This window comes from Stylophora pistillata, chromosome 5 (assembly GCF_964205215.1).
Source record: "Stylophora pistillata chromosome 5, jaStyPist1.2, whole genome shotgun sequence".
In the NCBI taxonomy this organism is placed as follows: Eukaryota; Metazoa; Cnidaria; class Anthozoa; order Scleractinia; family Pocilloporidae; genus Stylophora; species Stylophora pistillata.
Window position 1 is genome coordinate 37986537 of NC_142523.1, and position 21644 is coordinate 38008180.

General features: G+C 39.2%; 1 protein-coding gene and 2 pseudogenes across 1 annotated transcript in view; 1 reads left to right on the forward strand and 2 right to left on the reverse strand.

The window, feature by feature from the left end:
* The window catches only part of LOC111333373 (uncharacterized), a 92747-nt gene that overhangs the window by 34402 nt on the left and 36701 nt on the right, over positions 1-21644 (reverse strand). The window contains exons 18-19 of the mRNA XM_088759840.1: positions 14144-14389; positions 13617-13805 (exon numbers count right to left, since the gene is read on the reverse strand). Coding sequence (XP_088615966.1) covers positions 13617-13805; positions 14144-14389 — 435 coding nt within the window. The remainder of the gene's footprint in view (positions 1-13616; positions 13806-14143; positions 14390-21644) is intronic.
* LOC148731841 (uncharacterized) lies at positions 7479-8370 on the forward strand (annotated as a pseudogene).
* Positions 8374-8931, reverse strand: LOC148731842 (uncharacterized; annotated as a pseudogene).

A 21644-nucleotide genomic window follows, 5' to 3' on the forward strand; every position in this document is an offset into this window, starting at 1 on the left:
TGAAACGCTCTGCAACCCGCATCGAGCACTTTTTCAGAGCCACGACTTCTCCTAGTATGTTTATAAATATATATAGTAAGAGTAAAACGATGAAACAAGAAGCAAACTTCTAACTGTTCCAGCTTTAATGTGGCGATGTTTCGGCCTTCGGCCTTCTTCAGGTGGAACGTATTTACATAGAAACTAAAAACTGAAAATCCAGGATGTTAAAAGGATCTATTAAAGTTGCAGTAAAAGTTCAAGTAACCTAATTCTTGAGGTATAATTATCCATAGCTCTAGCCCTGCTATTGAGCACTTTTTAGTAGATGATGATCTCATTCCGCTATTTTGGTTATATATATATATATATATATATATATATATATATTAGTGCGAATATATATATTCGTGCTTACGCATTCATCAGACAGATTTAAAGTGCGTAAGCACGAAGCTCCGAGGAACAGAAACCATGTGTCGTATTGTTTGATCGCTACCTACTATATATACATAGGAGAAGTAGTGTGGCAGATGAGGACGGACAACTTCGAGCGAAAAAAGACATATACTCAACAAAAAGTCTAAAAACTTTAATAAAAAACGTTTCGGTCCGAGACCTTCATCAGTTGTAATACAATGACTTAATAATTCCTTAAATAGATTTATATAGGGCGTGGTAACGCATATAAACAAATACAGTAATTACACATTTATCGAGGTTTGGACTGTAAATCCTTTTGGATCCCTCTGGCGCGGCGTCACTGTTGGCTCGAGGCCTTTTAACTTGTTTATATATATATATATATATATATATATATATATATATATATATATATATATAAGAAGCATTTCTTAGATATATATATATATATATATAACTAACTGCAGACAGTACTGTTTCGGCCTTCTGGGCCTCATCAGTGCAGTGCTAATGCTAGGATGGGGGAGAACCGAGACGGTCACCCCAAACGACCCAACCTTTGTGGTATCGTCTAAGCCATGCCAGAGTGCTCAAACTAGAGTAAACCAGCTATATATATATATAAGAAGCATTTCTTATATATATATATAAGAAGTGCTATCGGACCTTTTTAAGAGAGAATTCTGCTTCCCCGACTCTTCACCGTTTTTTGTCCCCCTTTCTTCCTATCGACTTCAAACTTGACAATTTCTGGAAATTGGTTAGAGATGACTTTTCTGAAAACTACAAGAATGATGTGTTGGGGTGAGTTGTCCTTCGGGCCATTAAAGTCCGCGATTCCCTAAAACATTGGGGCTATAGTGTTTCTGATAAATGTGCCTACTGCTCTCGAAAAGAAACAATTGATCATTGTTTTCGTAATTGTTCCAGTGCTAAAAGAGTGTGGTCGTATTTTTCTCCTGTGATCTCCTCTTTCCTTGGTAATTTCTTCCCCTCTTTTACTTATGTTTTCTTTTTTCAGTGGGCTCCAGCCAGCCCAAAAAAAAGGCGCGATTGGCCCGTTTTCTTCTCAAAACGATCTTGCATTGCATTTGGAAGTCTCGTAATAATACTACTTTTCGCAGTGGAAAGGAAAATCATAAGGGTATAATCCGTTATATCTTCAATACTATTAGGAAGAGAATTCTCTGTGACCACTTTCGTCTCTGTTTATCTGACTTTCAAATTTGTGGGAAGCTCCAGCACTATGTCAAGTAGACAATACTGCTATTAAAATTCTCGTGTAAGTAATTAATAGTTGATTTAGTAACTAATTTAATAAATAGATTAATTGTTTAACGGTTAGTAGCATCACTACATTAGTCTTTTAGTGGCATTAATATTGTATTCATGGGGGTCATTCCCATTGTGGAAGGTATACTTATTTCGAAATTTCCAGATGCTGTACAGAATTGTCTTAATTAGAAAGCGAGCAATACGATTCTTATTTGGGCTAACGGGGGTCCGACGAAAAAAGAAAACATATGTATAGGATGGGAGAAAGCTAGTTCCAAGGATAGAGGAGATAACGGGGGAAAAGTGGGCCCATGCAGATTTCACACGCAGGCAATTGAGAAAACAGTGATCTATAGCTTCTTTACGGGAACAAAAGGCGCACTTATCTGAGTTGATATATCCCCAATTCTTTAGAGAATCGCGGACCTTAATAGCGCGAAGTACAATTTTCCAGAGTATGTCGTTCCTATGATTTTCAGAATAGTCATCTCGCACTAAATTCCAAAATTTGTCAAGATCAAAGTCAATCAGAAGAAAGGGAGTCCAAAAGCGATGAAGAATTGGAGAGGTGGAGTTTTTCTTCAAGAGAGTTCGATAACATTTCTCGGAAGAAAATTCAAAATCGCACCACTCCGTGCGGGAGAGAATCCCATTTAGAGTGGTGAGAGCCGAGAGACCATTCTTATAATAGGGCGTCAAGACCTGTGTACTCGGGGTGGAGTTATCTCGAAGAGAGCTCCACTCTGAGCGACAGGAGGCAAGCCTAGAGCCTAGAAAATATCTGGCCAAATAAAAGGATTTCGATTCGCGATAATCTAGATTGGAAATTACTGAGGCTAATTTAAGAGAATTACCTTTGATCAGGAAATTCAAAATGCCGAGACCGCCATTGCTTAGAGATTGGTGGCAGGACGCTCGGCTAAACGTTTCAATTCGACAGCCCCAGAAAAATGGCCAGATTAAAGCGTTAACCTTAGAAATGACCCATTTCGGGACACACAAAACTGTAGAGAGATATAGGAGCTTCCTAATTCCGAGAGTGTTAACGATGAACGATCGGCCGACAAGAGAAAGAGAGCGGGATTTCCATAAATTTAGATGTTTTTCTAATTTCTCTAGTTTTGCCTATCAGTTGTCTAATTCAGTATCGCGGCCGAAAACAACACCTAAAATTTTAATTTTTGATCATCCATTTGAGGCCAAGTGGTTGGTCGTTGCGCATACGCCACGCCCCCAATCACATGGCCTCTGTTTTCGTGAGATTAAGGCGTGCCCCAGAGCCACGCTAGTAAATATTAATCATGTTGAATAAAACTTGCAGAGAGCGATAAAATTTCACAATATAGGTCGTATCGTCAGCATAATTTCCAACTTTATAGCGGAGACCATGTGCGCCCGGAGGGAGGAGGCCTTCGATCTCAGGATTATTTCGGAGTTTGCGCGCGAGAGTTTCAACGCACAAAATATAGAGCAGGGGAGACAGGGGATCCCCTTGTTTCGCCCCACAAGACAGAGGAATCGCATCGGTTAGCCATTCATTAACAATAACACGAATATTGGCGCCATTATATAAAGTTTTGATCCAAAAACAAAAAGACGGGCCAAAACCAAAACGGGGTAAGAGGCTTTGCAGAAAGGTGCGATTTACGCGATCGAAGGCTTTCTCTTGATCTAAACTGAGCAAAATGCTGGTTCATTCGTGCGGTCGATGTAATCAAAGATATCTCTAAGTAAATGTAATTTTGAAGTAATTTTGCGTCCGGGCACAGAGCAAGTTTGATCAGGGTCAACAATATATTCTAGAGCTTTAGATAGTCCAAAAGAGAGAACTTTTGAGCATAACTTATAATCAACGTTTAAGAGGGAAATCGGACGCCAATTTTGCAGATTCCTACGATCTCCTTTCTTAAAAATAACGCGTGTGTTGCTCATCTTCGTGGAATCACACATTTCTCCGGTTTGGTAGCATGCATTTAAGACTCGACATAAATGTGGAGCTAACCGATCTCAAAATCTAGCGTAGAATTCAACCGAAAGGCCATCAGGGCCAGGTGACTTATTCCTACTTATATTTTTCATAGCGAGAGTAAGTTCGTCAAGCGTGATCTCGCCTTCACAAGATGACGCCTGCTCAAAAGTTAATTTCCGTGATAGAGAAGATAAGAGATCGTCTTGAGGGCAGCATCTGTCGATTCTTCGGAAAAGAGCTGAGTGTAGAAATCGATATGAGCTTTTTCAATCTCCTCTTGGGAGGAGACTTCGATACCGATAGAATCTTAAACCGAAGAGATGTGGGATCTTTGAGCTTTAATTCTTTGTAAGTTAAAAAAAAATACCGACTGGGGCGTTCGCCCTCCTCTAACCATTCTGCTCTACTATGAATAATGATTCCTTCGACTTGTTTAATTCGAAGGGCTTTCAAACGACATTCGGTGTCAGAAATTAAAGGGATAACGGAATTTTCTCCGTCAACTAAACGTTGACGAAGACGGACTAATTTGTTAGTCAAAATCACCTGGTCCCTTTGCAATTGTCTTCGCTTTTTGCGGGAAAAGGAGATCGTTTCTTCTTTAATAGACTGTTTTGAAAACTCCCCCCAATCTTGGAGACACGGAACACAAGATAAAAAACGTACATTATCATTAATTAGTTTCTCTATAGTAGCGCAAAAATCCTCATCGTTCAAAAGAGAGTTGTTAAAACACCAAATTCCTGGACCGCGTTTTACACCAGTGGGAATATCAAAGGTAAGAAAAACAAAATCGTGGTCTGATATCGAACAAGGGCGAATGTCACACTTAACATTAGGTGATAATAAATCTTTCGAAATCAAAAACTTGTCAAGTCTACTCCCAATTGACCATGTGGAATTAAACCACGTAAATTCTCTTGATCATGGCTGCAAATTTCGCCAAACATCTGAAAGCGCGAAATCCCTTTTTAAAGATTCGTATTCTTTGCGTGTAGAGATATTCCTACCAAATTTATCGGGAGCGTTGTCGTAACAGTTTAAATCTCCTCCGATTATCATCGCAGAAGAGGGAATTAAAAATTCGAAATAAAAAAACTTCTCTGTTCGGTAGGATTGGTAGGAGCGTAGATATTGACTAGATTAATATCAACGTCATTACATCTGATGTAAACACTGCCGATACGACCTTGTGAGTCTTTCTTCCAAAGTACAGTTTTTTATGAGCACTTCGAAGAAATCAAGGTGACGACACCACCTTGTTTTCCGGAGGCAGGGGACCAAACACTACGGCCCAGCCATGTACGGGATAGGGATTTGATAGTAGATTCAGAATAAATGAACGTTTCCTGTACAAAACAGAAATCACAGTTGGACTTCTCGATCAAATCAAACAAGAAACTGTAGGTAAGGGGGTTTGCGAGCCCCCTTGCATTGAGAGTGAAAGTTTTGAAGGATTCTTGGAAAAAATTCTCACTTAAGAATTATAAGCTTCCTTGTGTTTCCTTGACTTGTTTCTCCCCTTTTTCCTCTCTGAGGTAGGGGTCAAGATTACAGATGATGATGATTTTCTTTTCAGTTCGTGAGTAGTTTCCATCTCTTCTTCTGAGTTGTTAGGAGTGACCAATATGGGAGTGTGTGATGCGCTAGGTACAGGGATAGAAGAACGGGGTTTTCCGGTGACAACTGTTGGCGCTTTAGATTTTCGGGAGCACGCAAGACAAAATTCGTCGGGCAGTTTGGCAGGTGTTCGGCGGGAAGGTGGTTTCATAGCAGATTTGATTGTGGCGATGAGTCCTTCGTGACCAGTGTTTTCACAATTAAAACATATTTTATTTGGGCAGGCGTTGTTGAAGTGACCGGGGCGATTGCATTTTCTACATGTAGGAGTTTGGCCAGTATAGTTAATAAAAATTTCATACTTGCCGAAGCGAAGAAAACTAGGAATTGGAGATTCGTCCGCGGTAATGTCGGAGACCATTGTAGATAGTTGGGGCGTACGTATGTTTTCCGCGGTGGTAGTTTAAGACATTACAGTAAGGTGTTAGAGCGACCAGTTGTCTGACTATCGGCGTAAAAAAGGCTGTCTTCGGACGTTGTGGCATAGATTTCTCGTTAAATATATATTGTTGTCACTGGATTTGGTTTTCATCTCGATATTCTTGTACAGATGTTCTTGCTGCACGCAGTGCATAAGATTCACCGTTTACCACGTATGAATTTTCATGGGCGAGTCGTCTTGAGCGGCTGACAAAACATCTTCTAAGACTCCTTCAGTATTCATCGTTTACGCTTACATCATCCAAAATCTTCTTAATAAGCAAATATTAAGGCCCAAAAGGGCGTAATGACCTCGAAATCCTTGCTTGTATGAGTGTTCAGCTTTCAAGCCTAACGAAACACGTGTATCTTAGCCGGGAAGCTTTTTTTTACTCTTACGGCCTTCTGGGCCTCATCAGTGCAGTGCTGATGCTAGGATGGAGGAGAACCGATATAGTTACCCCGAGCGATCCCACATTTGTGGTATCGTCTAAGCCATGCCAGAGTGCTCAAACTAGGAAAGCCTAGTGAGCTATGCGTAATGCTAGTGGCAATGACTCACCCCACAGTGCTCAATTTGGACATGAAAGCAGAGCTTTGTATGTCAAAGAGCTACATCTATATCTATGTATGTATATATATATATATATATATATATATACATACATACATATAGTAGAGTAGCAAATAGTAAATATCAAGTAGCAAAATGTAAGTAGCAAATATCAAGTAGCAAAATATATATATATATGTATATGTATATATATATATATATATATATATACATACATATATATATATATACATACATATATATATATATATATATTTTGCTACTTGATATTTGCTACTTACATTTTGCTACTTGATATTTACTATTTGCTACTCTACTATATATATATATATATATATATATATATATATATAGTAGCAAATGGACTACTCAAGTTACGCGCATATAGATTTTAATACAGCCTGTTTCGTAGACCAACAAAGGTTGATCCACTCACCAGTCAAACTCCATACACACTGAGGCATCGTGACGGTTAACTCTAACTCAGCAACGTGAACACAAAACATTGTTTACAAAAATTCAAATATTGGAAACAATGAAAACCGCGCACGCCCCGATAATACCGTTAACAATACTTGAGAATGTATTGTAGCCGATGTCTACAATGATTGGATTTTATTTCACTTCGCTTGTTTAAAGAGGCTTCATGTGGATAAGAGAAGATAAAAAAGTTTCTCAGTGAGGCATAAATTGCAACGTTTCCATAAAATGAACGTTTCCATGAAATCGTATAGTCTTCCGTCTTCCTCTTGAGTTTCCAAAGGTACTTTCTCAGCTCTGTGTCATTTCGCCGTCTCTTGTGGTTGAACGACATTCGGTGTGGTTGCGCCATCTAGTCTTAAAATCAGTCGCTGTGAGGCCAACGCACGTTTCGGTGTGTACGTATGCAGGGGTAGTTGCTGGTTTTTAATAGGGTCCGAATCTGCCTGTTGTCAGGTCAAGCGTTACATCCAGGAAGTTGATGATTTTCTTGTTTACTTCGATGGTAATTCTAAGGTTGTTTTGGAAAAATATCGTGCAAATCTGTTTCTTAACTCTCTCCACTCTACACTCCACTCTACTCTATACTCTTCTCTCTCCTGTACAGACCGAATGCAAATATGGCGGATCACTCGGACGGCCCAGTACTAGTGGTCTCGAAGCGAGGCTAGTCAGTCCTCTGGTTGTTTGTTTTGACTACGCGTCCTTTTTTCACTGTTTTAGTGTAATCATTTTGCGATGCTTTCGTTCTGCTGCAAGCCCAAATGCAATAAAAAAGGTTACACATCGTCATTAGGAGAAAGGGTTTCTTTCTTTAACTTTCCTAAAGCACCTTTCATAAGAAAACAGTGGATACACGCAATCCGTCGTGAGGAAGGCAAGGACTTCGTCATAACAGAGCGTATGGAAGTCTATCAACGGACGGATTTATGTCAAAGAAGACGGTGTTCCTTCAAAATTTGACTGGTCAGGACCTTCTCCTAAAAAAGAAAGGCCCCAACTGAACGGCAACCGCTGCCTGCGAAGAAAAAACTGCTCACCGAAGACAACTTTCATCGCTCTGGTCAGTCTGCGTCTGTAAACAATGAAGTGTAAGAAACCGTTGAGATGTCCTCCTTTGAGCCAAGTACAACCTTCGAAGAAGACACATGTAAAGCCCCAGATTTAGAAAGGCAAATTGCCGAACAAAGCACGAAGATCGGCGAACTAGAAGAGAAATTGAAGCACGCAGAAAGTGAATTAAACAACCTTCCTCGCGAAGACATCGAATTGACTAAGAAGTTGACAGAGTGCGAACGCCAACGCAAGGAAATGTCTTTGCGTTTATTTTGCGTAGATCGTTTCATGACGGACGGAGACGTTTCTTTATACACTGGTCTGTTCAGTTATGCGACTTTTTTATGTCTATTTTCGAGTATTTAAATCCTGGAGACTATTGTACAAAAATTCGCTCCAGAGGCGGTGTGTGATGTCCCTGAAGACTTTTATAATTCAGACTCTCTCGACGAGAGAAAATGTTCAAGCTGCAAAGAAAGGACGTCATCAAAAGCTCAAGCCACTAGACGAATTTTTCATTGTGCTTTGTCGTCTGAGAAGAGGGTTTTCAGGCAAACATTTGGCCCGTCGTGAAACAATCGCACTCTGTCAATTCCTCAGTCAATTCGATGTTTTCGCGACGAAGGTTGTTTATTTCACTTTCTGCGTGCTTCAATTTCGCTACTAGTTCGCCGACCTTCGTGCTTTGTTCGGCAATTTGCCTTTCTAAATTTGGGGTTTTACATGTGTCTTCTTGGAAGCTTGTACTTGGCTCAAAGGAGGACATCTCGACGGTTTCTTGCACTTCGTTGTTTACAGGCGCAGAGTGATCAGAGTGATGAGAGTTGTCTTCGGTGAGCAGTTTTTTCTTCGCAGGCAGCGGTTGCCGTTCAGTTGGGGCCTTTCTTTTATAGGAGAAGGTCCTGACCAGTCAAATTGTGAAGGAACACCGTCTTCCTTGACATAAATCCGTCCGTTCATAGACCTCCGTACGCTCTGTTATGACGAAGTCCTTGCCTTCCTCACGACCGATTGCGTGTATCCACTGTTTTCTTATGAAAGGTGCTTTAGGAAAGTTAAAGAAAGAAACCCTTTCTCCTAATGACGATGTGTAACCTTTTTTATTGCATTTGGGCTCGCAGCGGAACGAAAGCATCGCGAAATGATTACACTAAAACAGTGAAAAAAGGACGCGTAGTCAAAACAAAGCACCAGAGGACTGACTAGCCTCGCTTCCACGCTACTAGTACCGGGCCGTCCGAGTGATCCGCCATATTTGCATTCGGTCTATACGTACACAGCAAGTCTAACCACCAACCTAACATACTAAGAAACATCCACGAAGCAGTTAATAAAAGACTTTCTGAAATCTCCTCTGACGAAGACATGTTTAACAAAGCCGCACCTCCCTACCAAGATGCGTTACATGAGAGCGGCTACACATACAAGCTGGACTTCACTGTACTGGAACCGCAACGACCGCACTACCAAACCAAAAGGCGAAGAAACATAATTTGGTTGAACCCACTATTTAACAGAAACGTCCAGACCAACCTTGGCAGAGCGTTCATTAACCTTATGAACAAGTGCTATCCAGTCACCCACAAACTAAGGAAAAGTATCAATAGGAACACCATTAAACTGGGCTACTCGTGCACACCCAATATGAAACAGATCATATACGGGCATAACAAAGCCACAATCAGGAACGAAAAAATGTCTGGAGAAAGCCGCCCCCCAAAATTGAGCAACTGCAGAGACGAAAACGAATGCCCTTTAGGAGGGAAATGTTTGCAAAGCGAGGTTGTCTACCAAGCCACAGTCGCTACCACGGAGGAAACCGAAACGTACGCGGGCCTCACAGCGACAGATTTTGAGACTAGATGGCGCAACCACCGAGTGTCGTTCAACCACTCATCAGTTTCACTGATGAGTGGCTCAACTTTTGTTGGTCTACAAAAGAGGCTGTATTAAAATCCATATGTGCGTAACTTGAGTAGTCCATTTGGTACTGTAATCGCTCCTTCATTGTTGAGCACTGTCCTGGATCCTCTGTTGCTATTTCGTTTATATATATATATATATAGATATATAGAGAGAGGGATTAAACTTGGTGTCCTTGAAACAGTGCTCGTTACAAATAATAGAGCGGGTATAATTTGTGGTAGTCGGAAAAAAACAACTACATATACATCCCTACAGACTTGTTTCGTGGTTGCCCACTCATCGGGGGATTTAAATGGCAGAATAATGCGACACCATCGCTTATATATTACAATAATTGCTAATTAACATGTTTTATGCAGTGTGAAAAGTGTCAAGTCAGCTGTTGAGTATGAGTGCTTTGTTTCTGTGTCGGCAGGAAGAGACGAGTTCGCTCCGCTGGTTGAGTGTTGATAGGTCTGGGTGGCAGATGATTAGGAATTTCTCTTTAAGGCATAGGTTGCATCGTCTGCTTGAGCTGTTTTAGGGCAGGTGGGAAGATAGGATGCGCCAGGTGATGGAATAATTGATGTTGTTGTCTTTAAGTGTCCAGATGTGCTTGCTGAGTTCGGTGGAGTTGCGGTGTTTTGCGTGTCGGAATGATGAAGTGTGGTTGTTGTAGCGCGACGTAAAGTCGTTTGCAGTGGGCCCGATGTATGTGTCTGTCGTGTTGTTGTCTTTACATGTAATGGTAGCTTGGTATGTGACAGATTGTTCGAGGCAGTTTCCGTCTAGAGGGAATGCGTTTTTCTGTCGGCAGTTGCATTTCTTGTTGTTGTTTGCGGTAGAGGTGTCGGTTGTGGCGGTGGCGTTAGTCTTCAGGTGGGAGTTGAGGATTCCTTTGTTGTGGTTGTCGATGATTTGTTTTGTATTGTCCATGCAGCCGTAACTAATTTTTATTGTGTTTCTGTTGAAACACAATATATATAATAAATATAATATTATATAATAATATATTATATAATTATATATAATAAATATATATAACAAACACAATATATATATATATTATATATATATAATAAACACAATATATATATCATATATATAATATATATAATATTATATATATATATAATATTATACAATTATATATAATAAATATATATAATAAACACAATATATATATAATAGGGTCCGAATAGGGTCCGAATCGCCGGTTATCGCCCATAGAGATGCGTTCGTAACACTTAAAGACCATAAAGACAATTTCTTAAACCGACCCACTTGTCGTTTGATCAACCCATCAAAACAGGAAATTGGAAAAATAAGGAAGAAAATTCTCGAAAATATTAACCAGAAACTTGTAAATGCAACAGGCGTTAATCAATGGAAGAACACATCCTCTGTGCTGCAGTGGTTCAAGAACTTACCAAATAATTGCGAATCTACTTTCATCAGCTTCGATGTTGTAGAATTCTGCCCCTCAATAACGAAAGATCTTCTCGGACGAGCCCTCGACTTCGCGTCTAACTACACGACCATCGCCCCAGATGATCGCCAAATCGTCCTGCTTGCTAAGGAATCACTACTATTTAGCAATGAGACCTCTTGGCAGAAGAAAAATTCCAACGGCCTTTTCGACGTCACCATGGGAAGTTATGACGGAGCGGAGACATGTGAACTAGTCGGCTGCTACCTCCTATCACAGCTTGCGACTATATCAGAAATTAACATCGGACTTTACCGTGACGACGGCCTTGCAGTTATAAACCAGACACCCCAAGAAGTGGAGAGAATTAAGAAACAGATTTGCACGAAATTTGCCCAAAACAACCTTAGAATTATCATCGAGGCAAACAAGAAAATCATCAACTTTCTCGATGTAACACTTGACCTGATAACCAGCTGATTCGGACCCTTTTCCAAACCAGCAAATACCCATCCATACGTACACAGCAAGTCTAACCACCCACCTTGCATAATACGAGACATCCCCGAAGCAGTTGATAAAAGACTTTCTGAAATTTCTTCTGACGAAGACATGTTTAACAAAGCCGCACCTCCCTACCAAGACGCGTTACACAAGAGTGGCTACACATACAAGCTGCACTCACTGAACCGGAACCGCACCGACCGCAATACCAAACCAAAAGGCGAAGAAACATAATTTGGTTTAACCCACCATTTAACAGAAACGTCCAGACCAACCTTGGCAGAGCGTTTATTAACCTTATTGACAAGTGCATTCCAGTCACCCACAAACTGAGGAACATTTTTAATAGAAACATCATTAAACTGAGCTACTCATGCACACCCAATATGACACAGATCATAGACGGGCATAACAAAGCCACAATCAGGAACGCAAAAATGTCCGAAGATAGCCGCCCCCAGAGATTGTGCAACTGCAGGAACGAAAGCGAGTGCCCTTTAGGAGGGAAATGTTTGCAAAGCGAGGCCGTCTACCAAGCCACAGTCGCTACCTGGGAAGAAACTGAAACGTACGTTGGCCTCACAGCGACAGATTTTAAGACTAGATGGCGCAACCACCGAATGTCGTTCAACCACGAGAGACGGCGAAATGACACAGAGCTGAGCAAGTACCTGTGGAAACTAAAGGAGAAGAGTGAAGACTATTCGATTTCATGGAAAATTATTGCTAGGGCTAGATCATATTCCAATGCCACAAAACGTTGCAATTTATGCCTCACTGAGAATTTTTTTATCTTGTCTTATCCACATGAAGCCTCTTTAAACAAGCGAAGTGAAATAATATCCAATTGTAGACATCGGCGAAAATACATTCTCAAGCATTCTTAACGCTATTATCGGCGCGCGCACGGTTTTCAAGATTTGAATTTTTAAACGATGTCATGTGATCACGTTGCTGAGTTAGAGTTAACCGTCACGATGCCTCAGTGTGTATGGAGTTTAACTGATGAGTGGATCAACTTTTGTTGGTCTACGAAACAGGCTGTATTAAAATCCATATGTGCGTAACTTGAGTAGTCCATTTGCTACTGTAATCGCTCCCTCATTGTCGAGCACTATCATGGATCCTACGTTTCCTATTTCGCTTATATATATATATATATATATATATATATATATACTCTACCCTCACATTTATATATATATATATATATATATATATATATATATAAATGTGAGGGTAGAGTCTGCCTTGGCATAAAGTACTGAATGCTGTGTTAGCAGAGCTGGGTATACATTAGCTGAAGAATCAAAGAGGACGCATCGATTCTCTGTTACTCTTCGTTTCGCGCCGAAGCGAAACTGTGCTTCGTAGAATACAAATAACGCGCGACATGAGTACAAATGTTATGCAATATTTGTATTCCAGAAACATCAGCGAGACTCGTCCGCACTGAAGTAACGATTTAGCATGTTGGATGATAAATCTCTTTTTGGACGGTTTGTTGTGCAGCGTCCCTGAGTATTTGATCTATTTCACAATCCTATTATACCACTTAAGGCAGAATCTCCGTTAGAACAGTCAGGTCGATTTCGCCAGAGGACAGATTTCGCTGATTTCATGTGTATTAAAAAAATTCATGTAATAATATCAAAACCAGAAACCACTCTTCCTTTTGTCGAGTTTTACCGAAGTCATAGCATACTCAGCGAACGGTTGTCATGATAATGATTTTCAAGATCTTAGTTGCTGACGAAACTTCTAAGGAAAATTTAGAAAAAGCTGAGAAACTCAGTTTAAAACAAAAACCACTGGCGCGTATATTATGTCTATCTCATCCATTTAACCGACTTTAGTAAGCAAAAGTTATCAAGGAAGCTCGTGGAAAGACTTCAATGAACCCCTTCCGGTTCTTTACGTTTGACTTTGGCGAAAATCGACCAGACCGCCCTTGCGGAGAGTCTGATCAACTGTTTACTGACTTGAACAATCCGGCCAGCGAGAGGTTGGAAGCCACTTCCCAGAGCTTCCGCAAGCCCATATGCTTGCACGCAACGGTTGAGCAAAGTCCCATAGGTTGTTACAGAGTGGAGCGCAAAACCGACCAAACATCCAGTCATCACAGGCCTTTGCTCCATTTTTGGGAGGTTTCATATCCACACAGTCTTTTGCTGAAAACGAAACGTACAAGTGAGTTATGTTCTGATCGCTCGTAAGTTTCATCTCTTCATTTTAGGGGTCTGCTTTCGTTTAATTAAGTAAATATTATTGTCCGAATTTTCAACCAAATAACAAAAAGGATTTTTGATTACGGAAGTCGATAAGGATTTACTTGATACCGATTTCCCTTCTTACTTGCTCAGAAATTGTTTGCATCTTGATAAGTGACCAATTTGTTGGTCAGCTCGTTATTAAGTTTACTGGTTTGCTTGTTTTCCGTTTAGACCTCCTTGTTGTTATACGTTTTGTTTAATAAAGGGGGGAACAAATTTTCTATGTAACTACTTACGTTTTATTATCAAAGTAAACTGGCAAACAGCTGGTTGATTATTTGGGTTTTTATCGTACGCAACACAATGTACGTTCCAGGTTCCCCAGTAAAACTCAGTTCCGCTTTGATGACTGCAATGGATGGTTAAGGGATCATTGCTGTTGTCTTTAAATTGTGGGTTGGTCCACGTCACTAATACTTTCATTTGCGTCGCAGTGATATTTTGATCTGGTGGGCAGTAGGTAACGACAGGTCCTACTTCATCTGTGACAAAAGGATAGTAAGTATCAATCCTTTTTCTTAAAAGTACAGTGTAAGAATAACTGGTAACTATAGGCTCAAATAGCTCCCTTATATACTGGAACATATTGGCAACCTCGCGTCTTATTTTGGTTCAAACATACTTTCGCCTCTTTAAAATCTAAGACGTCATATGATAAATATTCGTTCACTGAGTTATGATGGGTTGTATCTTGGCCATGACGCACGGACCAAGCTGGGCTCGTGTTTCTCATCAGAACGGTTCACAATCGGTAAATAATCGGAATTTGCAGCACCCGTGTAGTGTGGCGGCGTTGTTTAGCAAATTTGGTAACCATCAAGCCGAGAAAATTTGGTCCTCCATGCGTCCATAAATACGTACGAGATGTACAACCGGTCATCTACATTTCGGGCACATCATACCGTTACATTATTCTTGTTCAGCAGGCGACTCAACCACGCAAGAATTGCATATAGTCGGTAGGACGTCTGTTAAAGCTAACCAGAGACGGAAAACTGAACATAAGAGAAAGAAGGAACAGGCCAAGAGCGAAAAAAAGTGTGATTTTCAATTACATACATTTTATTGTGTTTTGGGATAAAAGTACAGTAACATGCCCGCGGGTAGCTAAGCTAATCTAGGCGGGTCATGTTTACAGGAAATAGATGCAACTAAATACAGCTAAAAGTAACAAGAGAACTAAAAAGCTAGAATTGACAACAATGATTACAGACTACTGATAAACTAATGATATTACTAATAATAAATGACAACAGTCTTGACGGGAGATTACTGATGCATTAAACGATATAATTGAATACCTATCAACTGATCAATCAAGAGGAAGATAAATTCAACTTAACTTTTTCAACGATTTCTGGAAGATCAATGTAACAATCGTCTGAAGCTAGGATCTCAGAAAGTGTTTGTTTTATTTTCCTCTTGAAGACAATTTTTGAAAGTTTTCTAAAAGATACAGGCATTTCATTCCATATTTTTGTCCCGATTCTAGAAAATGAATTCACTTGAATTGAGAGTCTGGAGCTTTGTATGTAAAATTTATTAGAAGTAGAGGATCGAGTATCATAAGAATGAATATCAGAGACATCTCGAAAAAGATTTGGAATGTTTCCAGGAGCAGTACTGTATCTTATTTCAAACATATGGTTAGCTAAATGCTCATAATACAAAAATTTTAACGGTAAGACACCGGCGTCGATAAATAAAGGAATTGCATGTTGATTTCGCTCCGAGGAAAAGATAAAGCGAAGAGCTCGCTTTTGAAGTTTGAAAAGCTTTTCAGGGTACGATTTATATGCTTGACCCCAGGCCGTCAAACCATAGGTTAAATAAGGAGCAACAAGGGATCAATAAATAGTTAAAAGAGTATGTCTTGGCAGAAAATGCCGTAGTTTACAGATCAATCCCACAGTTTGACTCATTTTAATAGCTACGTGGTCAATATGATGTTTCCAGTAAAGGTTATTGTCAATTATTATACCTAGATATCTCACGAATTCTTTACATTCTAGAGCCATATTATTATTTTGATCGTTGTCGAATACCATTATTTTGGGATGATAGGTAAGTTTCCTCTGAGTCGGTCTAAAAATTACGAAATTTGTTTTTTTAATATTCAAGGTTAGTTTATTGGCAGTTAACCAATCGAACAACTGACAGAGCTCCTGATTTACAGTGGACTCAAGGGACTTGACATTTTTGTCAGCATATACAGCGTTCTTGTAATCCGCAAATAAAAAGAATTTAAGTTTTTCAGAAGATTCTTGGATATCGTCGATATAGCAGATTTCTCTATACCTAGGTATGAGACAGTCACCTATGGTAAGCACTCTATTAGATATTTAGGGCCTAAGCTATGGACAAAACTACCCAAGAGTATCAGGGACGTCACAACCCTAACGTCGTTTAAAAGCAAGATACGCCAACTCAATATAAGTGAACTTTTAGATGATGGCTGCGCAGGCTGTAGCCTTTGTTCATTTTGACTCTGTGTGTTTTTACTATAAATCTCTTAATAAGTTAACTATAGATATTTTATCTACTACTGTACTTAGTTTGTATATTCTCCCCTAATTGGTGTCCCCAAATTAGTAAGGGATTTGTTCCCTGGCTAGACGGTTTTTTTGACACTTTAATAAAGTTTCTACTACTACTACTACTACTACTTAGAAAGAGTATTGGGCCTATGACAGAACCTTGCGGCACCCCGCAAGTGGTATTTTTTCGTTTAGATATAGAGGAACCAATTTGTGTCGTTTGAGTTCGACCTTCTAAGTAAGATGAGGACCATTTACTTATAACACCACGAAAACAATAGTGATCCAGCTTGTGTAAAATAATTTTATGATCGACAGTATCAAAAGCCTTTTCAGGTCAATAAATACACCACATGAGAACAAGCGCCGGCCCATGTTTTCCAGGATGGTACTTACAATGTCAAGAATTGCACGTTGAGTTGAGTGCGCTTTGCGGAAGCCGTATTGAGATGAAGAAAGTATGTCATTTTGGTCAATGAAAGATTCCATTCTAGAGAAGATCAAGTTTTCGAAGATCCTATTAAAATAGATAGCAAAGAAATAGGCCTATAGTTGTTTGCGATAGAGTTATCTTTAGCTTTAAAGATAGGAATAGTTTTTGCCATTTTTAGTTTAGTGGGATACATCCCAGTTGAAATAGAAAGATTTACTATTTCAGCGAGAGTACTGCTGATAACATTTGACGAGTACTTCAACAGTTAAGTGGGACAGGAATATAAACCATGAGATTTGTTAATTGGTATGCGCAAAATTTCCGATCCAACTTCAGCTGGGGTAATTAGGTTGAAGGCAAACGAAGAGTCAGGAGAGTTAGATCTGTTTAGAAATCGAAATAAGTCTGCTGAACGGTTGGTAACTTATTTGCCAGTTTAGGTCCAATAGAAGCAAAATGGTCATTAAAAACATTGGCTATTCTACTTGGGTCGCTATTGGCAGAATCATTGTTATTAGGGTCCTTAATAAAAGTAATAGGTTTTGTGTTCTTCGATTTACGTGCAAGTACATTGTTTATGCCTTCCCATGTTCTTTTCAAATTATTTTAGTTATCAATTTAGAGTAATATTGCTGTTTACTTAAACGCGTTAAAGTACAAATTTTGTTGCTATAGATTTTATAATTGGCGGTGTTACCAGACGCATATAACTTATTTTTAATTTTAATAGTAATTCTTAGACCTTTGGTAATCCATGGTTTAGAGAATTGTTTTGCTTTGTGGTTTGAAATTATTTTCATAGGTGCATGTTTATTTATTAATGTGTTAAACTTGTTATGAAAAGAAGAGAATAAATTGTCCGCATTACACGCATTTTTATTTAAGAGTGCATTTCAATCCACATGAGAGAGATCAGCATCAAAATTGTCCTTAGAGAATCTAGAGAAGAACTTTTTTATCTTAGTATTATCCTTCATAGATTTACGAATACAGAATTGCGAAAAATGATCACTTAAGTCTGAAATTATATTTCCACAAGCCCCAACTTGATCAGGATTATTAATAAATATGTTGTCAATTAGGGTGGCGGAAGTAGAGCGAACACGTGTTGGTTTGTCAATTGAGGGAAAGAGGAAACAACTCTGAGGGGAAGACAAAAAATCGCGACTATACGAAGAAGATGCGCAATTTAGAAGGTCAATGTTAAAATCACCCATGATTATAATGCGTTTCCCAGAGGACACAAGTTTTTCAATAGTCTCATCAAAATATGATTGAAAAACTTCCGATGAGTTATGCTGTCTGTAAAAGATTCCGCAGATAACATTTTTCTTATTCACAACGGAGAACTCAGTCAACAATACCTGGAAAGCTTCATTAGAGGTCTTTTCTAAGATACGATAATCAAGCGATTCGTCAATAAACATTCCAACACCCCAGACACCAGGGCCGTTGGAACATATTCAAATACGTAGCCGGGTATGTGTGCTGTGCACAGTTGCGAATTAGCATTAGTGAATTTTGTTCGGTAACGCCGATGACATTAAAATGAAAATCTACTTCATGTAAACGTTGAGTTTGAAGATTTTCCAGGTTAAGATTAAGACTGACTACGTTGTTATGAAAAACAGAAAAGCTAGAGACAGTCTCATCCTTTGATAACTTCATTTTCATTTTCTTAAAACTATAAGGGAGATATATCGACTAATTATTCTGTCAGAGGAGTAATCGGTGGGGTTCAACTTATGATCTAGGGTTGTATTTAAGGAAAACAAATCTAAGTCATATAAGCTAGTAAGCTTGTCTAATTCCTTTTTAGTTTTAAATGTGGTCGACACTGAATTATTAAAGTGGCCATTAATTTCTGCCAAATTTCCAGAACAACCATAATACTCAAGTTTCAGGCTAACCAAATCTTAGGTTAGCCTGGAACTTTCCTATTAGGATTTTAAGAACCCTCTCTTCATCATAATTGACAATGATCTTCCATGGGTAAGAATGAGGGGGGGGGGGGGGTGTGTGAAAAGGGTATCATCTAAAAACAAGCAAATAGATGTACAGCTCAAATACTAAGTTAACACAATGTTTGAATGTTTCACTCATTGTTCAATAAATATTGATTGTTATACATGTAATAGAACACATTCAATTTTTAATTTTTATAATCCTGAGGTTTACCAATGAATGAAAAAATATACATCAAAATATTTGGCTTTGTAAAGTCAGTAATAATTTTTCAAAGGATTACGCAAGTTGTATAAATACATAATTATAGAGTATTTTGTATCTAAACCTTTAATGCTCCTACACAGAGCTCTGTCTTTGTTTATGCAGGTATATATCTGTCCTAAATGACTAACTGATGACAAAATGCTGGCTTGTGACATACAAGAGGGTACATTTTGTGTGATCTTCCTCCAGATGCTGTACACTGTACTAAGGTATACTGTTTTGTATTAGATAAAACTCTACAACACCCTCAGTGATGTTTGGCCATAAAAAGAATTATATTGTGGAAGGATGAATTATGTTAGTTCACCATCAGCACAGCTTATAATTAAGGTAAAAGAAAATGTACAATATGGCTCATGTTAAGTTTAGTCATTGCAGGATGTTGGTGTTTCAGGTTTTCAAATTTGTTTATGTGTCCAAGTTTCAGTGTTACAGTTTTGAACAAAACCTCACTGTATTTAACAGATGCCCTTGTATACAGGTATGCCATCAACATGTACTCCTTGTTGGGAATATAACAGAGTAGATGCATGGTTTACAATGTAGTTGTACCAGCTATAGGGGTGATACATCAACTTGTGAAGCTGTTACAATGCAGTTATTATTGACAGCTGTGGTGGTAGGTTGGTGAAATACATACTGTATCAAACAGCCTTGTCAAAGTAGACTTTGTAACCATATTAGGTAGCAAAGAACAGCCGGTGTAATGATGGCCTATTAATACCCAGATAAATGCAGACAAACTCAGCGGTTTCTTTAATGTACACCAGCGAGTACGCCATGTTACAGTACCATGATTCTTGGCGCACCAATAACTCTATATAACAGTAACGAAATGTCTAAACACTGCATTCCCTTCCTTTGTGAAAAGAAACAAACGAATGACAAGTGAAAACCTTAGACGAAATTTAAGTCTATTTAACTCCCAAGAAACAGTCTAAACGGAGTATCGTCTTTCAAAACTGTTCACTTATCCAGAACATAAACAATCCTAATAGTGCACCGTCTTTCAAAATTCTTCACTTATCCAACACAAAGTCCTTAAACTTAGGTGGCATTCGTACAGTTCGAGATGGTCTACTCTTTGGCTCAGTTGTGGTTGCCGTGTCAGCAACTGATGGTGGGACCACACGATCCGCTAGGGTTTCAGCTCCCGTAGAGTTGTCTGGTTCCTGTGAGGTTTTGTACGGCTTAACTAATGAGCTGTTTCTCCGCTGCACTGTACCATCAGTCGATTTCAAGGTTAGTTCTTGCCCTTCCTTCGTCTGAACAGTGTAAGGATTAGGCTCAAAATTGGCAGCTAACTTTCCAGATTGCTTGGTGTTCTTGAGAAGAACCTTGTCTCCAGGTGCAATTGGGTTGTCGATAGTATGCCGTTGTTTTTCACCATACATTTTGCATGTAAGCTTTTGATTCCACTCACGATCTCTCGTGCTCTCATCCAGAACACTTTTGTTTGGACGCAACTCTGGAAGCTTTGTCTTCAATTCCCTTCCAAACATAAGGAATGCTGGGGTTGCCCCTGTGCTACTGTGAGGGGTGGTTCTATACGCCAACAAGAAGCCTCTTTTGTGATTAAAGGCCTATCGATCTCTACAGAGCCACTAGGGGCCTGTACCTGATCAATGCATTGGAACGAAAAATCTTCCAGGGTGTGTGGGGTTTTGTTAAAGTGTATCGCTACTTCACAAGTTGTTTTGTTTGTGAGCATACTAGATTTGTGATTTCGAAATCTCACTTTAAAGTCGTTAGTAGTAGATCCCACGTACTGCAGGCGACATTTCTTGCAAGAAGCCAAGTAAATCGCTTTTTTACAATCACAGGAAAGTCTAGAGTGAATGGTGTAATTTTTGCCCGTCTGAAAGCTGAGAAATGATTTAGATTCAACAAAGAAATTCTGTTAGAGGTCGCATCTTTTCCTTTCGCATTTAAAGCAGCCATTGTTATGAGGAATGGTTTGTCTCTCGCTGGCAGTTTTAAAACAAGATGATGCTAACAATTCTTTGAGATTTTTCGATCGAAGAAAAGATGGTATGATAGAACTTCGAGGAAAAAGTTCTTTCAATTTGGGGTTAGATTGCAGAATAAACAAATGCTTTCTGATAATGTTGCCTACGTCGGGCAAGTTAGGATTAAATGTAATAACAAATGGAAATAGTTTCTTGGTTTTTTTTATACGAGTCCTGAGTAAATTATTTCTAGGGATGGCGGAGGTTTTGGAGAATTGTTTAGAAACTAATTTAGAAGGGTAACCCTGGTTAACACGATACTCTTTGTACTCAGCTGTTCTCTCGGCAAAAAAATACTTCTTCAGAGCAATTTCTTTTTAATCTTGTGGCTACTCCAAAAGGAATAGCCTTGAAAACGTGCTTAGGATGGCAGCTGGAAGGCGGAAGATATAAATGGCTATCTGTAGGTTTGGAATAGACGTCCGTCCTGATAAATCCATCGATAAGACATAAAGTAAAATTAAGTACGTGAAGCTCATGCTCAGAAAAAAACTAGCCCAAACTTAATAGTAGGATACAGAGAATT